At 43.2% G+C, this 16891-nt stretch overlaps 1 protein-coding gene across 12 annotated transcripts in view; it reads right to left on the bottom strand.

The window, feature by feature from the left end:
• The window catches only part of mical2b (microtubule associated monooxygenase, calponin and LIM domain containing 2b), a 47335-nt gene that overhangs the window by 24578 nt on the left and 5866 nt on the right, over positions 1–16891 (bottom strand). For all 12 annotated transcript variants that reach the window (XR_002195625.2, XM_020040369.2, XM_010883540.4 and 9 more), the window contains exons 2-12: positions 13898–14274; positions 8723–8930; positions 7991–8107; positions 7230–7331; positions 5671–5826; positions 5288–5388; positions 3907–4164; positions 2399–2514; positions 1969–2095; positions 1406–1496; positions 553–700 (exon numbers count right to left, since the gene is read on the bottom strand). Coding sequence is in view for 11 of the 12 variants with exons in the window: in XM_020040369.2 (XP_019895928.1) it covers positions 553–700; positions 1406–1496; positions 1969–2095; positions 2399–2514; positions 3907–4164; positions 5288–5388; positions 5671–5826; positions 7230–7331; positions 7991–8107; positions 8723–8930; positions 13898–14170 (1697 nt within the window). In the remaining variant the exon portion in view is untranslated. The remainder of the gene's footprint in view (positions 1–552; positions 701–1405; positions 1497–1968; positions 2096–2398; positions 2515–3906; positions 4165–5287; positions 5389–5670; positions 5827–7229; positions 7332–7990; positions 8108–8722; positions 8931–13897; positions 14275–16891) is intronic.

Below are 16891 nucleotides of genomic sequence, written 5' to 3'. Positions count from 1 at the left end.
TTGTTTATTACTGCCATACCTATATTGTTCAATAATACTACCCAGTTTGCTGCTAGTTAACTTTTTTTTTTAACTATTGCTAGTGTATTGTATTATGTATATTGTTGCTTTATTTTGCCATTTTCTGTCTAGCTATATTTTTGCATATATACTCCTCTTAACTCTCACTACATATTTGTCGGGTGCCATGTCACAAGAATTGCCTTGTGCAGGATGACGCTGTGTTGATCGGTGCATTTGACAAATAAACCTTAAAACTTGAAACATTCAGCCACACATCAGCTAGAAGCACCCTGTCAAGGCTTTATCTTAGACTGTGGTGGTCAGCTTGTTGCTACCAAAGACTACCCTAGACTGCAGGGCCACCGTGGCGTTCCTACTGTTTCAACTTTTAAGTCCAACACCTTCAGTTTATCATTCGATTTTACACGGTGTAATCCTAGTCTCTCTTTGCATTGTCAGCAGACACAAATTCCAAGGAAGTGCGATATCCCGGCCAGGACGAGAGTTAGTGCGTGCTTTGATGATGGCGACTGTGGGTGTGTGTCTTACATGAGTTCTGGTCGGAGGCGGTGTATGAGAGCACAGAGCGCCAGGCCGTTCTTCCAGGAGGAGGTGAGGTTGGTGACATCCACGCCTCGGTAGCCCTGCGTCTGTTTCTGACACCACAAGAGGAGGCGGCTAGGACGGATGTCAGACTCTGTGGGAGGACAAGGCTCATGCAATTAGCCAATCATCCGCGCCGACTGACAAACACAGAGGAAGATAAGCATACCGAGGCTACAGAGGCCAGAGAACACAACATCTAATGATGTCACACCACACCACAGCACGTCACAACACAGTACAGCATCTGTTGTGGCACTGCGACATCACAACACATACAAACGCACCACAACACCACGAAACAGAATAAAAAAAAAAACACATCCCGCCCTTTTAAAGAGAACTGGGAAGTCCAGCATCATTAAAGCGGGCATGTCAGACCCTGCTTCATGTAATCTGAACACAGTTCTCAAAGTAAGAGGCGTGTCGTTCTGGAACTTTGATTAGCCTTTGGCTCTTTTATTAACTCTCATCTTACTAATCACATTTATTAGGACAAGCACATATCAGATTAGCAGATCCTCATAAAGAGCCACTAAGCCATAATGCCAAGTGTGACAGATCTCAACGCCTCGCGGTTAGCTCCCGGTCCGCAGATATGCGAACAGCAGAACAGACATTCGCAGCCTAGTCAATGTTCCATTACGGGTGAACCTGCAGCCGTAACTGTATTTCTATGTGACGGCCTACATGGGCGTGTCCACGTCTGAGCCGGTCTGATATGATTAGAGGACGGTGCATCAGACATGGATTAACCAGGAAGATGACAGCCCCAGGAACTGACAGGGCCCAGACTCACCTTGTCTGGACAGATTCACAGATCTGTGTGTGGGTCCACCACACTCCAGAAGACCGGAGTCCTGCTGCCCATCTATAAACAGGTGACGCACCTGAGAGAGAAGCGGAGAGGAATCACATTTATAACATACCCATACAAAATATTATAAAACACACGCTTTGACCACTGAATACTGATTGCCTGAAAGCTGTGGTAAACGAGTCTGTCTTTATTAAACAAAATCACTACTAGTCATGGGAGTAACCGAGAAGACACCTCATGATTCTGTGGTGTTGGGACAATATACCAGGGCTAACAACTGTATAGAGGCACTACATGTTGGGTCTTGCCTAGAAGCAGCCCTTAGCAGTGATGTTTTGGCTGGACACGACATGCCCTCAGGTCTGATTGCTTAAAAAAATACTGCCTATAAAAAAAACAGAGTAATTACATGCTCTAGGCAACCTTAACATTCCCATGTCAATACACGTAAAAAGCATGCAAATCTACTCTAACTCTAAATAGGACAACACAGCCTTTCTGTTTAAAATGGAGAGGTGAGACATTTTCCATCTCACACGGACCTGATGTGGCTTGACACAGCTGGAGTTGAGGTTGGGATAACGCGTAACTGGGTCGATGGTGTACTGATCAAAGTTCTTTGAGATGTTCTCTGTGGTTGTCTGGGGTAACAGTCGGTACAGACTCTCCCTAGGACATGCCATGAGACAAAAAAAACACAAATTTTTTCAGTCAAAAAGCTGAAAAACTAAAAGCTGTCATACTCTAAGACATCAACCAATACAGATGCAACCGGACTGCCACGAGTAGGAGAACCAAACATTAGCTAGCCTGTGGCAACACGGCTGTAACCCCAATGTTTTCTAGCCAATTGACTGCTATTCAGCTACTAAGACTGGTTTCTCCTAACCTGGATGAAGCGTCACCTGAAGCAGATCCCATTTACAATGTCTGAGTGCTTGGACAAGAACACAACTTGTCGGCATACAGTACCTTTCTGCCAAGATCTCCAGGGGGTTCCTGCCCTGGGCCCAACCTCTGACCATCCACACTGTATCAAAGGCAGCCAGGAAGCCTCTAGCACAGCCTGTCCCCATGGGCCAGAATGGCTGAAGACAGAGAATGCCTACAAGGTCATCACACTACATAGAACTTGTACAAAGCAGGACACAGTAATACCATAACAACGCTAAGCAATGTAGGAATTAACTTAAATTTGCATGTGTGTGATAACCAAGCTCATGGTGACTATTGTAACCAGCCCAAAAGCAGAAGAATACCAACACAAAGAGAGCTTCTCTCTTGATTCTTTAAACTAGTTGAAACACGTGGGGACAAACATGTGAGGACAAAGCTTTGAAAATCGATAGGTACTAGTGTGAAAAGGAATGTGTAGATGTGTATGAATGTATGCTTGTTATATTCAGATTACAAAAGAACATTTGTACACAGGAAGTCACGTTCAGGCAAACCACGACAGTAATTAGCCAATGGGCTTACAGTACTGTGATGTGTATTGTGGGTTGCCATGTCTGTGAAGTAGAGGTACGACTGGATGTTCTTGGAGGTGAGATTGAGTTTGTAAGACTGAGTAGTATAGAGTCTGTAACATCATGAACAATAGACAGTCAAATGCTTCAATAAATAATTGAATTACTCTCTCCCTTGACGACAAGGCAAGCGATCATTATTTCAACCACCATACAAAACGACTGGTTTCTAACAGATGCAATTCAGACATACAGGGAGGAAAAACGTGAAGTGGAAAAAACATGATCATCCATCTGAAATGTGCCACCTGGAAAACAAATCAGGGACAAAAAAAGTGACAGATTGTAACTCATTAAAAATGACTGCAGCTTGTCTCTCTCCACAAACGACCAGCTGTACACCTTCAGTTTGGCCCAGTGGTGGCACTGTTTCGGAAAAAAATTCTTCATGTCGACACGTAGCCGCCATGTTGTTTTATAGTAGCTGGAGTGCTGGAAAATATGGAATTTGATGACATAACTTTATGTGGATGGTTGAATGGTTTCAGAGGAGTAGAGCTCAGGAAATTGTACTTCATGGTTTATTTGTGATGTTTTGATGAGCACACTAAGGCCGAGAGAAGTAGTAACGGGGAAGTGTCACATTTCTCAGTGGGCACACAGCTTCAACTCAGAAATGATTTAACTTTGAATGGAATTGTGATTGGCAATGATGCGTGTAAGATGGTGAGGTTACTTTGAGAACATCGTGGCTATCTGAATAGACGTGATCATGCCAAGTTGCTTTCTTTTAACGCTGTAGAATAAGGAATTGGTTTTAATTTCCTGATGAGACATGGTCCGCCCTGACGCAATTGTATACTGACGAAAGAAAAAGAAAAAACAGTTCTAAAGCCAATTTCCTGTGATTCTACACATTTTGCCAAGAGACAGAAAAGTGGATTTATTTTCCAGTAATTCATTTGTGGTTGGGCCACAGAACAACATCCAGTCTGAAGAAAAGCCTCTCACCTCCAGAAGGCTGTCCCCCACCAAAGCCACCAGAAGCTGGTGTCCATTCTTCTCCCTGAACAGCGCGGCGTTCTCTGAGGCGTACATGCAGGTGAAGTCAAACATGGCCACGTCGGGCTGGTTGCAGTGGTTGACGGCGTAGTCCAGAGAGGGCAGCTGGTAGTTGGTGCCAAAGTCAGCTGCCTCCCGGGCGTAGGAGAGCAAGGCCTCCTGGTTGACATTGTCTTGGCCCAGCAGCTTCTCTGTCTCTATGTAATCCTGATGGCAAGAGAAAGAGCAGGGAGGGTTGATGGGATATCATGGGAACCCTTTCTTTAACCCACAGTGGGTTTGTAAAAGACCAGAGAGACTGCCGGCTTTGTCTTTTCATTTTAGCCATAGGAAACAAATACTAGAATGCTAGAACTGTCGCTGCCCAACACAAGACTATTCCTCCAATTATTATATCGGGACCCTGTTGATTCTGACAAGATCAGAGTACGGGGGGTGATGACCTCCCAGTTGCCCTGTACCACTTTGTCCAACCTTTCTGAACACGTGAGAAGGATTTTCAGTTTCCAGCTGCTAAAACATCAAAAGGCATGATTTCAGCTCAGGGAGTAAACCAAATCCAGGGATTACACCTCTATGACATTTTAGTTAAAGATCAGCTCTCCTACAGGCAATCATAAACTGATAACCATCATCACCTAATGAAGCATATTTCTTTTGTAGGAATTCAGACGTAATTAAATATCTTCCTCACACATCTAAGGGGTCACAGTGGCAGTGTCGTAATGAGACATTAACAAGTCAACACACAGAAGTTCATAATCGGAGCAGGAGGGAGGTAGAGTAGAAAATGAAAGGGCGCCTCGGGGGAAGACCACAGAGAGTCAGTGGATATCAACCCAGAGATGATGCCTGTGCAGGTTAATACACGTCTTCCTCGTTCAACGTGTAGTAGCATAACAATCCCCTCCAGCATACTCATCCCTGAGAGTTATGTTAACGAGGCCACTGACTGTTGACTGCACTGGCAACGCACCAGTGTTCATTGGCGCTGTACAGCACGGAGACAAATGCTGGGTCAGTGAGTGATGGGCTTCTCTGGGGATGCTAATGAAGCAGGGCTGTAATCGATGGTGCCCCCTTGGTACACATTGTTCTGGTAACACACACGTTGCCAGAGAAGGGCCAGATTCCTTCTCAGCCAGCAACACCTCAATATATCTTGTCCGGCTCTTTTATTCCCAGCTCAATGCCGAGGCAGAGACTTGGCACCCTCTGGCAGAGTGGGCACAATGGCATGGCAGTAAATATGTTGGGAAGCTGCTGGGAAATGGATGAGTGACAGCCTAATGGGGTGGCTGACCACTAGGACAAAACCAATACCACTCACGTGAATGATGACCCCCTTGTCCAGCAGGCTCTGCTTCTTCGCGGTCATCACAAAGTAGTGCGTGTTATCTCTGTAGTACACAATGTTCTCCAGGTCAATCCCTGAAAAGACAAGACAGTCGATAGAGTCATAAAGAGCCCTGTGTGCCGTTATGTGGGTTAATGGTGGTTGTCTTGGCTGAGCCGGTCGTTCGTTAGGGACTGGGACGGGGTCAAACGTCCTCACAAAGCCACGCTGGCCAGGAGGATCGGCATCACCGGACCCTTCGTGGTTGTTTTCTACTGGACGTCAGCGTAAACACCAAACCCCAGAGTGCGTTCACTGACCCAAACACCTCCCACTGACCCAAACACAGAAAACAAAATGTAGGTGTGTGTTCCCACCGGTCTCTTCTTTGAGCTCCAGGAAGAACTTCTGGTTGAAGATGAAGGCCACTCCGCTGATCTCCTCCACTTTGGCCTCAGCGGTGGTGTTCCGGTTGACAAAGTTGGCTGTGATGGCGATGGCCAGCTTGCCTCTAAACTCCTTCCTCCTGAACCCTGGGGGAGGAGCCGTGCTTTTATTGTCGTGCTAAGAACCCTTAACATCTCGGAAGTCCAACGTTTAATATTCGATTGAACTACCGTGTATTACTCAGATTTGCAGATATTTTACAGTTTGATAATGTTTTACATGGTGATGTAAGGATATACTAACCTAACGCTCAGACAATGATTAAACATCACAAAAATACTACATCGGAATGTGGTGTGATGAATAACCTAGCATTTTCTTTTTTGAGGTAAAGAAAATAATCAGGACTGATACCAATTCTGTAATAGATTTTTACCCCTGTCGCATGACCAGGGTCTGTCTGCACACGGTATCTAAGGCTGCCAGGTATAACCTCGAGGCAAAATTCTCTGAAAGGAAGCATTTAAATCTCCAAAGAAAATTGCACAACCTCGCCCAAATCCGGCTTTGAATCTTAGCTTTAAAGCGGCCATACATTCTTTGTAATCTAGTTTTTAAAGGGGCAATATGTATGCATGTGTGTAATATAGGTGCTACGAGCATTTAAACAATAAAAATTTACCAGTAGACATCTGCAGTTAATGATTTAAGTTAATGTCTCAAATAATCTTTTACTGCAACATCAGAGTGACATATTCCCCATGCCAACCATCTAGCCACCTATCAGTTTGTATGGACTTGTAATGTCCTCATACTGGCTCTAGACATTGGCATTACAATCCCCCCACCCTAAACCACCCTGGACTAGCATGTAAGGCAGGATTCTTCACAGTGCCCACTTATATAATGATACTACTAAACATTTAAATAATTATTAAATGTCTAGCAAATCAGTGTGTTTAGAAAACTCCAACACAGTAAATTTGCTGCCAAACAAATTAAATCAAATAAGTAAGGGGGCAGGGGGGCCGTCCAGGAGCAGGGTTGAGAAACACTGCTCTAAGCCAATCCCATGTTTATGATCCAATCTGTTCCATTCAAGGTCAAACTCCTCTAATAAAGGACTAGGAGATAGGGAGGCCACTTACGGCTGCCCGGGTCAGAGAAGAGCAGATTTTTCTGACCTGGAATATTTTTTTATTATGGGATGCTTGTCACCAGGGTCAGAGGTGTTGGCATCGGCAGAAATATGAATGTAGCCCATCAAAAATTAAAACCTGTCTCACCCTTTGAGAAAACATTTAACTTAACCTGGAGACAATTTTATTATTCTAAAACAAATCCAATGCAATCCCATTTTTAACTTAATTGTAAAGCCGCAAAAAGTGTGCAAAGACAGCACTTGGCTGCACTGTTAGCCATTAACCAGGTGAGTGTGGTTCAGGCATGCTTCTTTTGACTACCCCCCAGGGTCTAGCAGTACGGTCAGTGTTAACCCAGTCAAACACGCTGTAAAGTCGGGATCATCCCAATCACAGGTCCGTCTCACCGTCTAGTGTGTTTCTGCGTCCATTTGCCCCAATCACCACATCGAACTCAAAGTCAGCGAGAGGGTGGTTTAACGGTCTGATCTCTGCTCTCCATCCAGTCTCTGGAGGGAAAAGAATTACACAGAGCCAATGAAAAGCCATGTTAGTGCGCCAACAAAAGGAACATTGCCGAAATGTTATTCTTTCCAGGTATGTAAACTTCAATAAATATTTAGGTAATCCAGGTTATCCAGCTAATAATTAGAATCACATACGATGGTTTGGGGAGAACGTAGAAACAGGGGCTGTACTGGGGTTCTAATGTTGTACACAAAAAGGTTGCAACTTGTCCTTCTTGATTTGAGGGCACTTGCAAGCCAAATCACTGACCACATGTACCTACATGTTTCCAACTCTATAAATAGCTGGAGTCTTGCTTAGAGTTGGTAATCACAGCGCAGCATGGCGAGTGGCAATGACGCAGAGAGAGACCGAGGGCCTCTCCTTGTCAGCACCCGATGCTGAGAATCACGCAACACACACATCCCATCCTACTGAGGTACCCTGTGAGGAATGTCACAGCGCCAGAGAGGGATTCTATGCAACCCCAGATCCTACCTCAGTTTTCGGCAAACTCAGCATGTCTTCTGTGTTTATTGGTCTAATCACGAGCTCGGGGTCTTACTTCCACAAGCTGATGTTGTACCTGATAAGCCGTGCGTCACCGTACTGTAGACAAAAAAAGTGGGAAACCAAATCCTCTAACTAAACACCAAGTCACCTCCATTCTCCTGGTTCTCTGGTGGCTCCAGCAGTTGAACAAAATCCACATTGACATGGACCTCCACTCCCAGGATCAGGGCGACCTTTAGCAGCATGAGCTGGAGTTGGCGAATACCTTCACAGAATAGACATAATTAAAAAAAGCATCCAGCTACACACAATTAGCCTCCAGTAACCAATAGCCTTGCAGGACTTAGAGATCCATGGTAATTTAACTCATTACTCTATTCTAAGGTATAGGTGTAGCTAGCTAGCAGCTGGCAAGTCAGATTGAACTTCATAAGTCAACCTGAGAAGTAGCAACCATTTTATTGAGTATTTCTGACCCTGTTACTAAAGGAGATGCTTAGAAAAGACTGCATATAGACAGGGTAAGAACAAGCTGGGGAACTCATTGGAAAGAGCACCTCATTGCCAAGTGTTCCGTTAAAGGACAATGGAAGGTCAGTTTATGTGGCAGCAGTGGTTTAAAAAAACTGGCAGTACTTTGCATGGATATGTATCACTCCCTCACACAATCATCAGATTACCAGGTGAGCAACCCGGATACATTCTGAAAAAACAACTGAAGAGCTTGGAGTGGCAGGGGAAGAGATATCGCGTTACAATGTCGGCATCTGATAAAAACACCCGGTCACATTCCACTTCCTTGCAGCAGAACTCCAAAGCAAGGAAGAAGGAACATCACGAAGCAAACGTCCCCGCCCAAAAGGACACCAGAGGCACTCACTGATATGGTCAATGGCTCCGGCACAGAACTTGCCGTAGAACTTCTTGGCTCCGAGGCCCCGGAGGTCGTGGATGGTGTAGGGCCAAAGGTGTAGCACGTTGTTCCGGGAGAAGGTGTCCCTCTTCTCCATCACCACCACCTTGGCCCCCAGCAGAGCCAGCTCAATGGCTGTGCGCAGGCCACACGGGCCCCCTCCGATGATTAGACACTGGAAAGGGAGACAGGGGCCGTCATTACATTGCAATGGTTTTACAGAATAAAAAAAATATATAATAATTTTTTTTCCTGCATTGTGAAGCGAAACACATTGACCACAACCACCGACCCAGAGGATGTAGAACCTCACTAACAGCGCGGTGTACCTGGTAACGAACATGGCACTCTGAACAACTGCTGTCGCTGCCGATAGAAGAGCGGTTTCGGTGCCAGTGTGAGAAGTTTTCAGTTGCTTCCCAACAAGGTTATCTTCTTCTGCCCGATTCAGTTTATATATGGGGCCATATTTCATGTCACTGCTCTTTCCTCAATCAAAGTGTAGCATGGAAACCCAGGAAGGTAATGTGCAAAAGCACACCAGAATAAACCAAGTATTAGAGGTGAAATGTATGATTAGGGAAAATGTTAATTAATTATATCAAAGTCAATTCCCTCTACATGTTATATTACAGTGCAACCTTTGGTGTACAGCATGAAAGAGCAAAGGGTTAAAGGCCTGATGGGAGAATGTGAAAGGGGGACAACATGTGAATACGGTATCTTATAGAAATTTTAACGGCCTGTAATGCATCACATTTCATACTGTATCTTACAATAAAACAGGACCACTGATAGTTCACGGTATTTAATTATTCTCAGCAGTGATCCACTGACCTCAGCCTTTACTAAAAGCATAGAAGCAGCACAAAGAAAATATCCTCCTCCGTCCCTGTGATTTTAAAGAGTTGATTCCAACATTGATTACAGGGAGTTTTTCACAGTCATATATTTGTGGGTTCCTGGGCCAGTCTGGGGGGTGTGGTGTCTCTGAATGGGCTGATCTCACTCCACTGCCCTCCCTGGACATGGTGCATGACTGTCTACTATGCATTATGGGGATTTGTCTCAACAATCAACCAACTTTGCTGGAAGGGGTCCTCTGACTTCAGGAAGTCATTGAAGCCACTCGAGGAATATTATATTTACCTGCATAGTCGCAGGTGAAAATTAACTGTTACAACGAAAGAAACAAATAGCATTTTTCTCATAGTTCTCCTGCCAACAGGACGTGTACAATTGGAGATTTGTTCTCTGCTATTAGTAGTGAATGTCAAAGCCCACGTTGAGTACAGCGTTCCGAGCTTGTAATTAAGCTTCTACAGATTGCATCATAAAAGAGGCCAACTAAGTAAAAAACAACTGAATCACTCTTGTACTGGATTCAAAAAAATAATAATCGAATGACGAGTTAAGACCTGCAATTCACCGGCAGATCCAATCCTCAGCGGTTTACTCAAGCGTGAAGGCAGTGTTTCTTGTGAAAAGCAGGTTTGTTTTTGGTCCAGTTTTAATGACACTGATTAGACTTGTTTGGCTTAGCCGGAGCCGAGAGAAACAGGTGACTGCTCATCCCATGGGTGGGTCCAGGGCTGTTCAGAGACATTGCCCGAATAAGGGATTACTCAAAAAAACAAGACGGTTTTACAACAAGGATGCTTTTCCTAACCTCTGACTTCTATTTAATTTCAGACCAACATTCCTAGTGTTTGAGAGAAGTGGTCAGAAATAGGGTTGCAAAATTTACGGTAATGAACTTTAGTTTACAAAATCTTCAGAAATGTTAGTAATGATCATGATTTTATACTTAAATAGCTTCTTTAAAAACATTTTGAAATAAACAGTAAAACATTTAGACACGCAGTATTAAGCGACATCACTATAAATAACACCAGGATTGCAACTTTCTCCCCATAATCTACTGTACTATACCATGTTGCGTGCAATGGTATTAATCTTGGTTTTGGACTGTGATCCTGGATATGACCACAAACTTAGTTAAACCTTAGGCATCCCAGTTTAAAAACGATAAAGCTACCCCACCAAATCAACTGCTTTTAAATGGAGCCATTTAGGGATCCTTTACCTATTTAAAAGAAACCACCAAGAATTTGATGTATTCCAAATTCAACTTAATCAGCAAGTTTTAGATTCAATGTAAATCAACAAAGTACATTTTACAGAGAAGAGAGTACTATCATAGTGTTCTGACTACTAGTGTGTGAGCCAGTAATATTGTATGAGTTATATAGTGAACTATTGTGCATTTGAAAATAGTATGTATTTATGAAACACAAAGTATGGTAGACATGAACTCTCCATAACATGCAGGTTATCCCAGATGGGGGTTACTAAAAGGTCCAGATGATCAAAAATGTAATTATAGTGATGAATAACATACTGAAGTGATGGAATGTGACCGTATGTTGTAAGGAAACAGTGTAGATAGGAAGCCGTTCTGAATGAATATAAAACGGAAATATATGTTTGACACAAACTTGTCTAAGCATGAGAACCCAGGCTATTCCAGTGCAACAGCACTGAAACACACGAGCAACGGGACCACCCTGAATTTCTCACTACTGTCAAGATCTAACTTGGGTCGCCTTCCCCCAGGAAGTCGTATCTTTTGCAATGAGATTTAATAAATGCGACACTAGATGATAAACATGCCATGAAAAAAGTCATAAACAGGCTAACGCAAAAGCACTTTGTCAAAACAGCCTGCATTGTTTGCTCCAAAACTCTGACTGTGTAAAATCTATCAAAACACAACACATTCTGGTACACATTGTGTTTATGCCAGGAGTTTTATTGTACTCTCTTTGTTTGTTTGACCCGATGTGTTGCCTTCTTACACGTCTCCCAGGACGAGCGTCAGCCAGCTGGGTGTGCAAGCAGATCTTATCAACACAGGGACACGAGACACTGCATCAGTCTGTGTGCCACAGGCATCATAACACAGAAAGGGTGGTCATATTACGTACCTCAACATAACATACGATCTGTGACCTAAACCCCACGGACATAAGGACACAACGCTTGTATGTAACAAACCCTGACAGGACCAAAGACAGGATCGTCAGGATAAGCTTATATCTCCTAAGCTCTATGGTATAAGTAGGCCCAAAAAGGCTTTACAGTTACTTCAAACAGATATCGTTGGAAGTGTTTGAGAATTGCTAATTTCTCCAGATAATTGTTTTCATGTACTATGTATTTGTTTTGAATGAACAGCTTTACGATTTTGACATTCAAAATATGCCGCCCATCATTTACAGAAATAAATGTTTGTCTGATCAAAGCAGTGACCCCCTCTGAAGACACCCCCTCCAATCTGGAGTCCCTCGACAGGCGTGGAGGATGCTGGGACGCCAAGGCTCTCGGCAGCAACTCTGTTCTTTGAACGTGTGACCGCGTTTATTCCCGGAATGTCAGAGGAGTGGAGTAAAATATGGAGTGATGAGGTCATCCTCATCCATCACGTAAGACCATCTTATGCAGAGTCTGTGAGCAAAATCATCCATCAGGCTGTGGGAGGTGAAGTTAAAGGGACACCGTCTAGAATCCTACCTGATTAAACATTTATAAGACTGAACTTCAACACTGACACAACTTCCTCCTCAACTCATCCCTTGAATGAGACTGGGATAGTATTATCCAGCCCAGGGATGATTCAAGTGGAGGATAGCACAGCAAGTGTCTAAAGCCATTAAGACGAGATCACAAGTAAATGAACCTGATAAACGGAACAGCAAGAAAGTGTACACGAGGAACATCTTGGGGCACTTCGAATAATTTGTAGAGAAATTATATTTCCAACTTACAACATCAACGGCAGATGTCTTCTGGTCATTCATACTTGTATTCATGCCAGTAGTACAGTAAATATCTAACATATGGCACCTTTAATCAAAACAGTGGAACTTTCTTGAGACATTTCTCTCCATCCATTTCCTTTCCCCCAGAGGATGTTTGGTCTTCAAAATCAGAAAAGCCAAGTTACCGCCGTTATCAGTGACCACAGAGCAGGGCAGATTTCGGTCCAAGATATCCTTGTATATGCTGGCAATGTGTTCTCCAGCATGGCAGCATTTAAAACATTTACTTGCCAGCATAACATTGTTAAGTGTCCAATCCTGTAAGATTACAGACTAATACTAAGACACTCCGTTACAAAATTTGGACCAATCGATTTGCCAACATTAAAAGCAAGTATTTTGACACAGAGTTTTCATATAACAAACTATATGCACTGAGCTTGTCTTGAAGCATTAAAAGGCACACTGAACTATGTAACATCCCAAGAAACATAACTATATAAGAAGCCAGAGATCAAGATAAGACACGACCAGTCAAATATTCCGCCAAATCCTGTGATTAGTTGGACATCAATGACAATGTATTTTGATAATGTACTATAATGCCTTCCAAAAGTAATGAGAGAGTTAATGAGTCTTTTGTTTCGATACTTGGAGTACAGAAACTGAACATTAATGAAGGCTCTTGGTCACCTCCCGGACCAAAGTCCTTATCCAGAGGTTAAGTTTGGCCAGACTGAGTCTTGGAAGATCCAAACGTCAACCTTTTCACAACTTCCTGAGAACCTTTCTATGCTGCAGTAATTTGTCTATAACCTTCCCATGATCTATGCCTCACACAGTTCCAGCATCTCAGAGGTTTACGGAACATTGCTTGAACTTAATGGCTAGGTTTTCAATCTGAAATGCACTGTGAACTGTGGGACCTTACATGTATATAGACAGGAGTGTGCCAATATAAACCATTTCCAATAAAGTGAAATTGCCGCAAATGAACACCAGGCATGTTTTATAGACATCTCAATGATGATCAAAGGGGCTCATATGACAATTTGGAGTGTTGTGGCAATGAGCCGGAATTCTTATTTACATGCAGCATTTATATTTTTCAATTTCAATAAATTGGAACCCGTTTACTGGGTATTGTACGTAGATGATGGGGGGAAAAAGATGGAATCAATGATGAGTTAAGTGTATATCACAATAAAATGTGGAGAAGGTGATGGGTTCTGAATAACACATAGGCACTTTTTCCCCCCCTTCTTTTTTTTTTTTTTTTTTTTACATATCAGGTACTCTTACACCTGGATTCGCATCTTACCCGCATGCCTTCGCAGGCTTTGGCTTTACTGTACTCCTTGTGATTAGCTCTCTTGTCCAGTTTGGTCCAGAGGGCCTTGGCCTTCCAGTTTGTGGCCGTGGCTTTAAGGTTGCTGTAGAAGTTCCTGTAGTCCAGTGGGTCCAGGTCCATCTGACGACACAGGATGCTGAAGGCCTGCAGTGTGCCCTTGCAAGTGGACGCCTGGGCGAAGTTCTCAAAGAGCTGCCCTGCCTGGGCGGTCCTCTCATCCTCCGTTTCACCCATCTTCTGCATGGGTCTCTGTCCGCCACTCCCCGTCCGCCACTCCCCGTCCGCCACTCCCCGTCCGCGTTTCCAGGCACCTGGGAGTTATGAGCCAACTGCCATCTCAGTGGGTTCTGAAAGATAGAAAACCCCTTGGATTTTATTATAGCATTCATCCCCAGTCAGACTGCGGTGTTACAGTATGGACAGAAAGAGAATCAAGACCTTTTCTTGACTTTCAAGACTTTGTGGTCTACCAAACTGATCCATGTTACATTTTTGTTAATTACAACTATTACAGAAAAATTATTCGGAAAAGTCCAAGCAAGACAATGATTGTGACGTTGTATTATTTTCAAATGAAACCAACAACAACAACAGGTCACACGGTAAATGTATGGCATTTCCATAGATGGGTATAACAAAACCCAGGTAGTACACAAGCTGCTGTTGTGAAGTTAGTCTGTTCGAGCGGGCAGAACTTCGTTAAAGGTGGGTAGAGTCAAACTGAAATCCTATTGAGAAATATTGGGGCCTTCTAGAATGTTTTGACTGTTTAGGAAAATTAAACTGCATTGAGATCAGAGGAAATATGACATGACGCTTCCGGTGCATTCCGTCGGCTACCTGGCACCCTGTTCTGCATAAAAATGTGCACATAGTGTGATCCAAGACCAAAAAGTAACCGGGGAATCTGCATGGCACAGTACAACCATAATACGAGGAGGGCATAGCACAGAATAATAGTGGAATGATAGGGTTTTGCAACCTTTAGTCACCAGAAAAGATATTTGGTGTATATAAAAGAGCATCCTAAAATGCATAATGCATTTATGTCTAATGGAAATGCTGCCCTCTCCCCACTTACTAGGAAATACGATCATCTCTCCTCACACGAAAAATAGCAGACAGACAAAATAAAATCCCTCAGACATTTCCTGGTGGCTGATATTCAGTCCACTCAATTTCTGTTTCAGTGAAAAGAAAACGAACAGTGTAGGGAAGCTTTTTTTTTTTATATAAGAAATAGAAACACCAACATGGCATAGTGAGATATTCATCAGCTCAGTGATAGCTTGGAAACAAACCACAATTCCTCAGGATTAGATCTAGTGCTCAGTTGATGATCTCCTATTACCAGCTTGAATAATAGAACACCATACGTTGAGTTTCACTAAACAGCCATTCAATAGTTAATTCCCTGTGTGTGTTCATTTCAAGCAGCATATTGTATCTACTGAAAAAGGCGTGACGTCAAAACATTTGTGTCTGCGTTTACGATCCAAAATTGGAAGTGTGAAACACGAAGTAAGCATTCTGAAACTGAGTGAAAACCCACCACAGATTTTATCAAATGAACATCAAAACAGGTCACGAAGCCCTACAAAACACCACTGAAAGAGATTTCTTAATGTTCTCACCTGATGCAGCCAAAGAAATCAAATCTATTATTCACATTATTCATTATCCATGTATAATACATTATCTTAGTAACTTGTCTAGTCATCACGTCAATTGGAATTGTAAAACTTGAGTTGTCAAAGAAAGTGGACAAAATCACAATATGGACGCACTGTAGTCGTCAATATGGACGCACTGTAGTCGTCAATATGGACGCACTGTAGTCGTCAATATGGACGCACTGTAGTCGTCAATATGGACGCACTGTAGTCGTCAATATGGACGCACTGTAGTCGTCAATATGGACGCACTGTAGTCGTCAATATGGACGCACTGTAGTCGTCAATATGGAAGCACTGTAGTCGTCAATATGGAAGCACTGTAGTCGTCAATATGGAAGCACTGTAGTCGTCAATATGGAAGCACTGTAGTCGTCAATATGGAAGCACTGTAGTCATCGGGACGTCTTCTCCTGACAGGAATGCAGTTTCCATGAGGCTTGAAACAGGATCCCCTTTGATATTTTGATCAGTTGAATAGCTATGGGAAACTTCACAAGTGTGTAACCTGAACAAGTGAGAAGTCTGGCTGTAGTGGCCAAGGCCTGTCTGTCTACTGCTTTTAGTGGACCAGAGGGGATGTCACATCTCTTAAACCTTAAACAAGTTTGGCAGATAAAAGTGACATCTCATCTAGCATGGAGGCTCTGCCGTAGAAAGACAGCTGCTGACCTGGCTCAACACTCATGGGAGGGGACAATTCAGTCAAGAAAATAAAGAAAATGTAGCTCTACACGACTTGATTTACTTTCCCCTCGGGGGGTTAAAGACACAAACTACCTTACATACAGTTCATGGCCTAATCTATAAATAACCAGCTGAAGCACTGTGCATTGTGGGAATATGCACAGGAAGTGCCTAACATGTTAGCGCACTCACAATCTCTCTCCATTTGAAGAAATAAACACTGAGAAGGAAAAACCGAGTTTCCACTGGACTCTGTTTAGACATGCACATGAAGAGAATAGCTTTGGTAAATATTTCTGTCCGTCTTGGTCATTTAAATATCCTGAGCACTCAATATACTATTACTGTCATGGGTGGTGTTGAAATGTCAGCTTGTGCCAAAATGTCAACGCAATGTTCATTGCAAATAATTGTATAACAATTACATAGAAGCACTATACATTTACCCCTCACAGGGTAAATGTGCCTCATGGAACCAGTGTCCAGAAATCAGCCAAATCTGATCTTTATCAACAGTGAGCAGAACCAGAACTAGTGCCCACAGAGTACCATTTAAAAGTTGTACTTTGTTGGAGTGACCATAGCATTCTATGTGAGTGACCTT

Source organism: Esox lucius, chromosome 19 (assembly GCF_011004845.1).
Source record: "Esox lucius isolate fEsoLuc1 chromosome 19, fEsoLuc1.pri, whole genome shotgun sequence".
Classification (NCBI taxonomy): Eukaryota; Metazoa; Chordata; class Actinopteri; order Esociformes; family Esocidae; genus Esox; species Esox lucius.
Note: the sequence above shows the minus strand (reverse complement) of the source record. Positions and strands in the feature narration are given on the sequence as shown.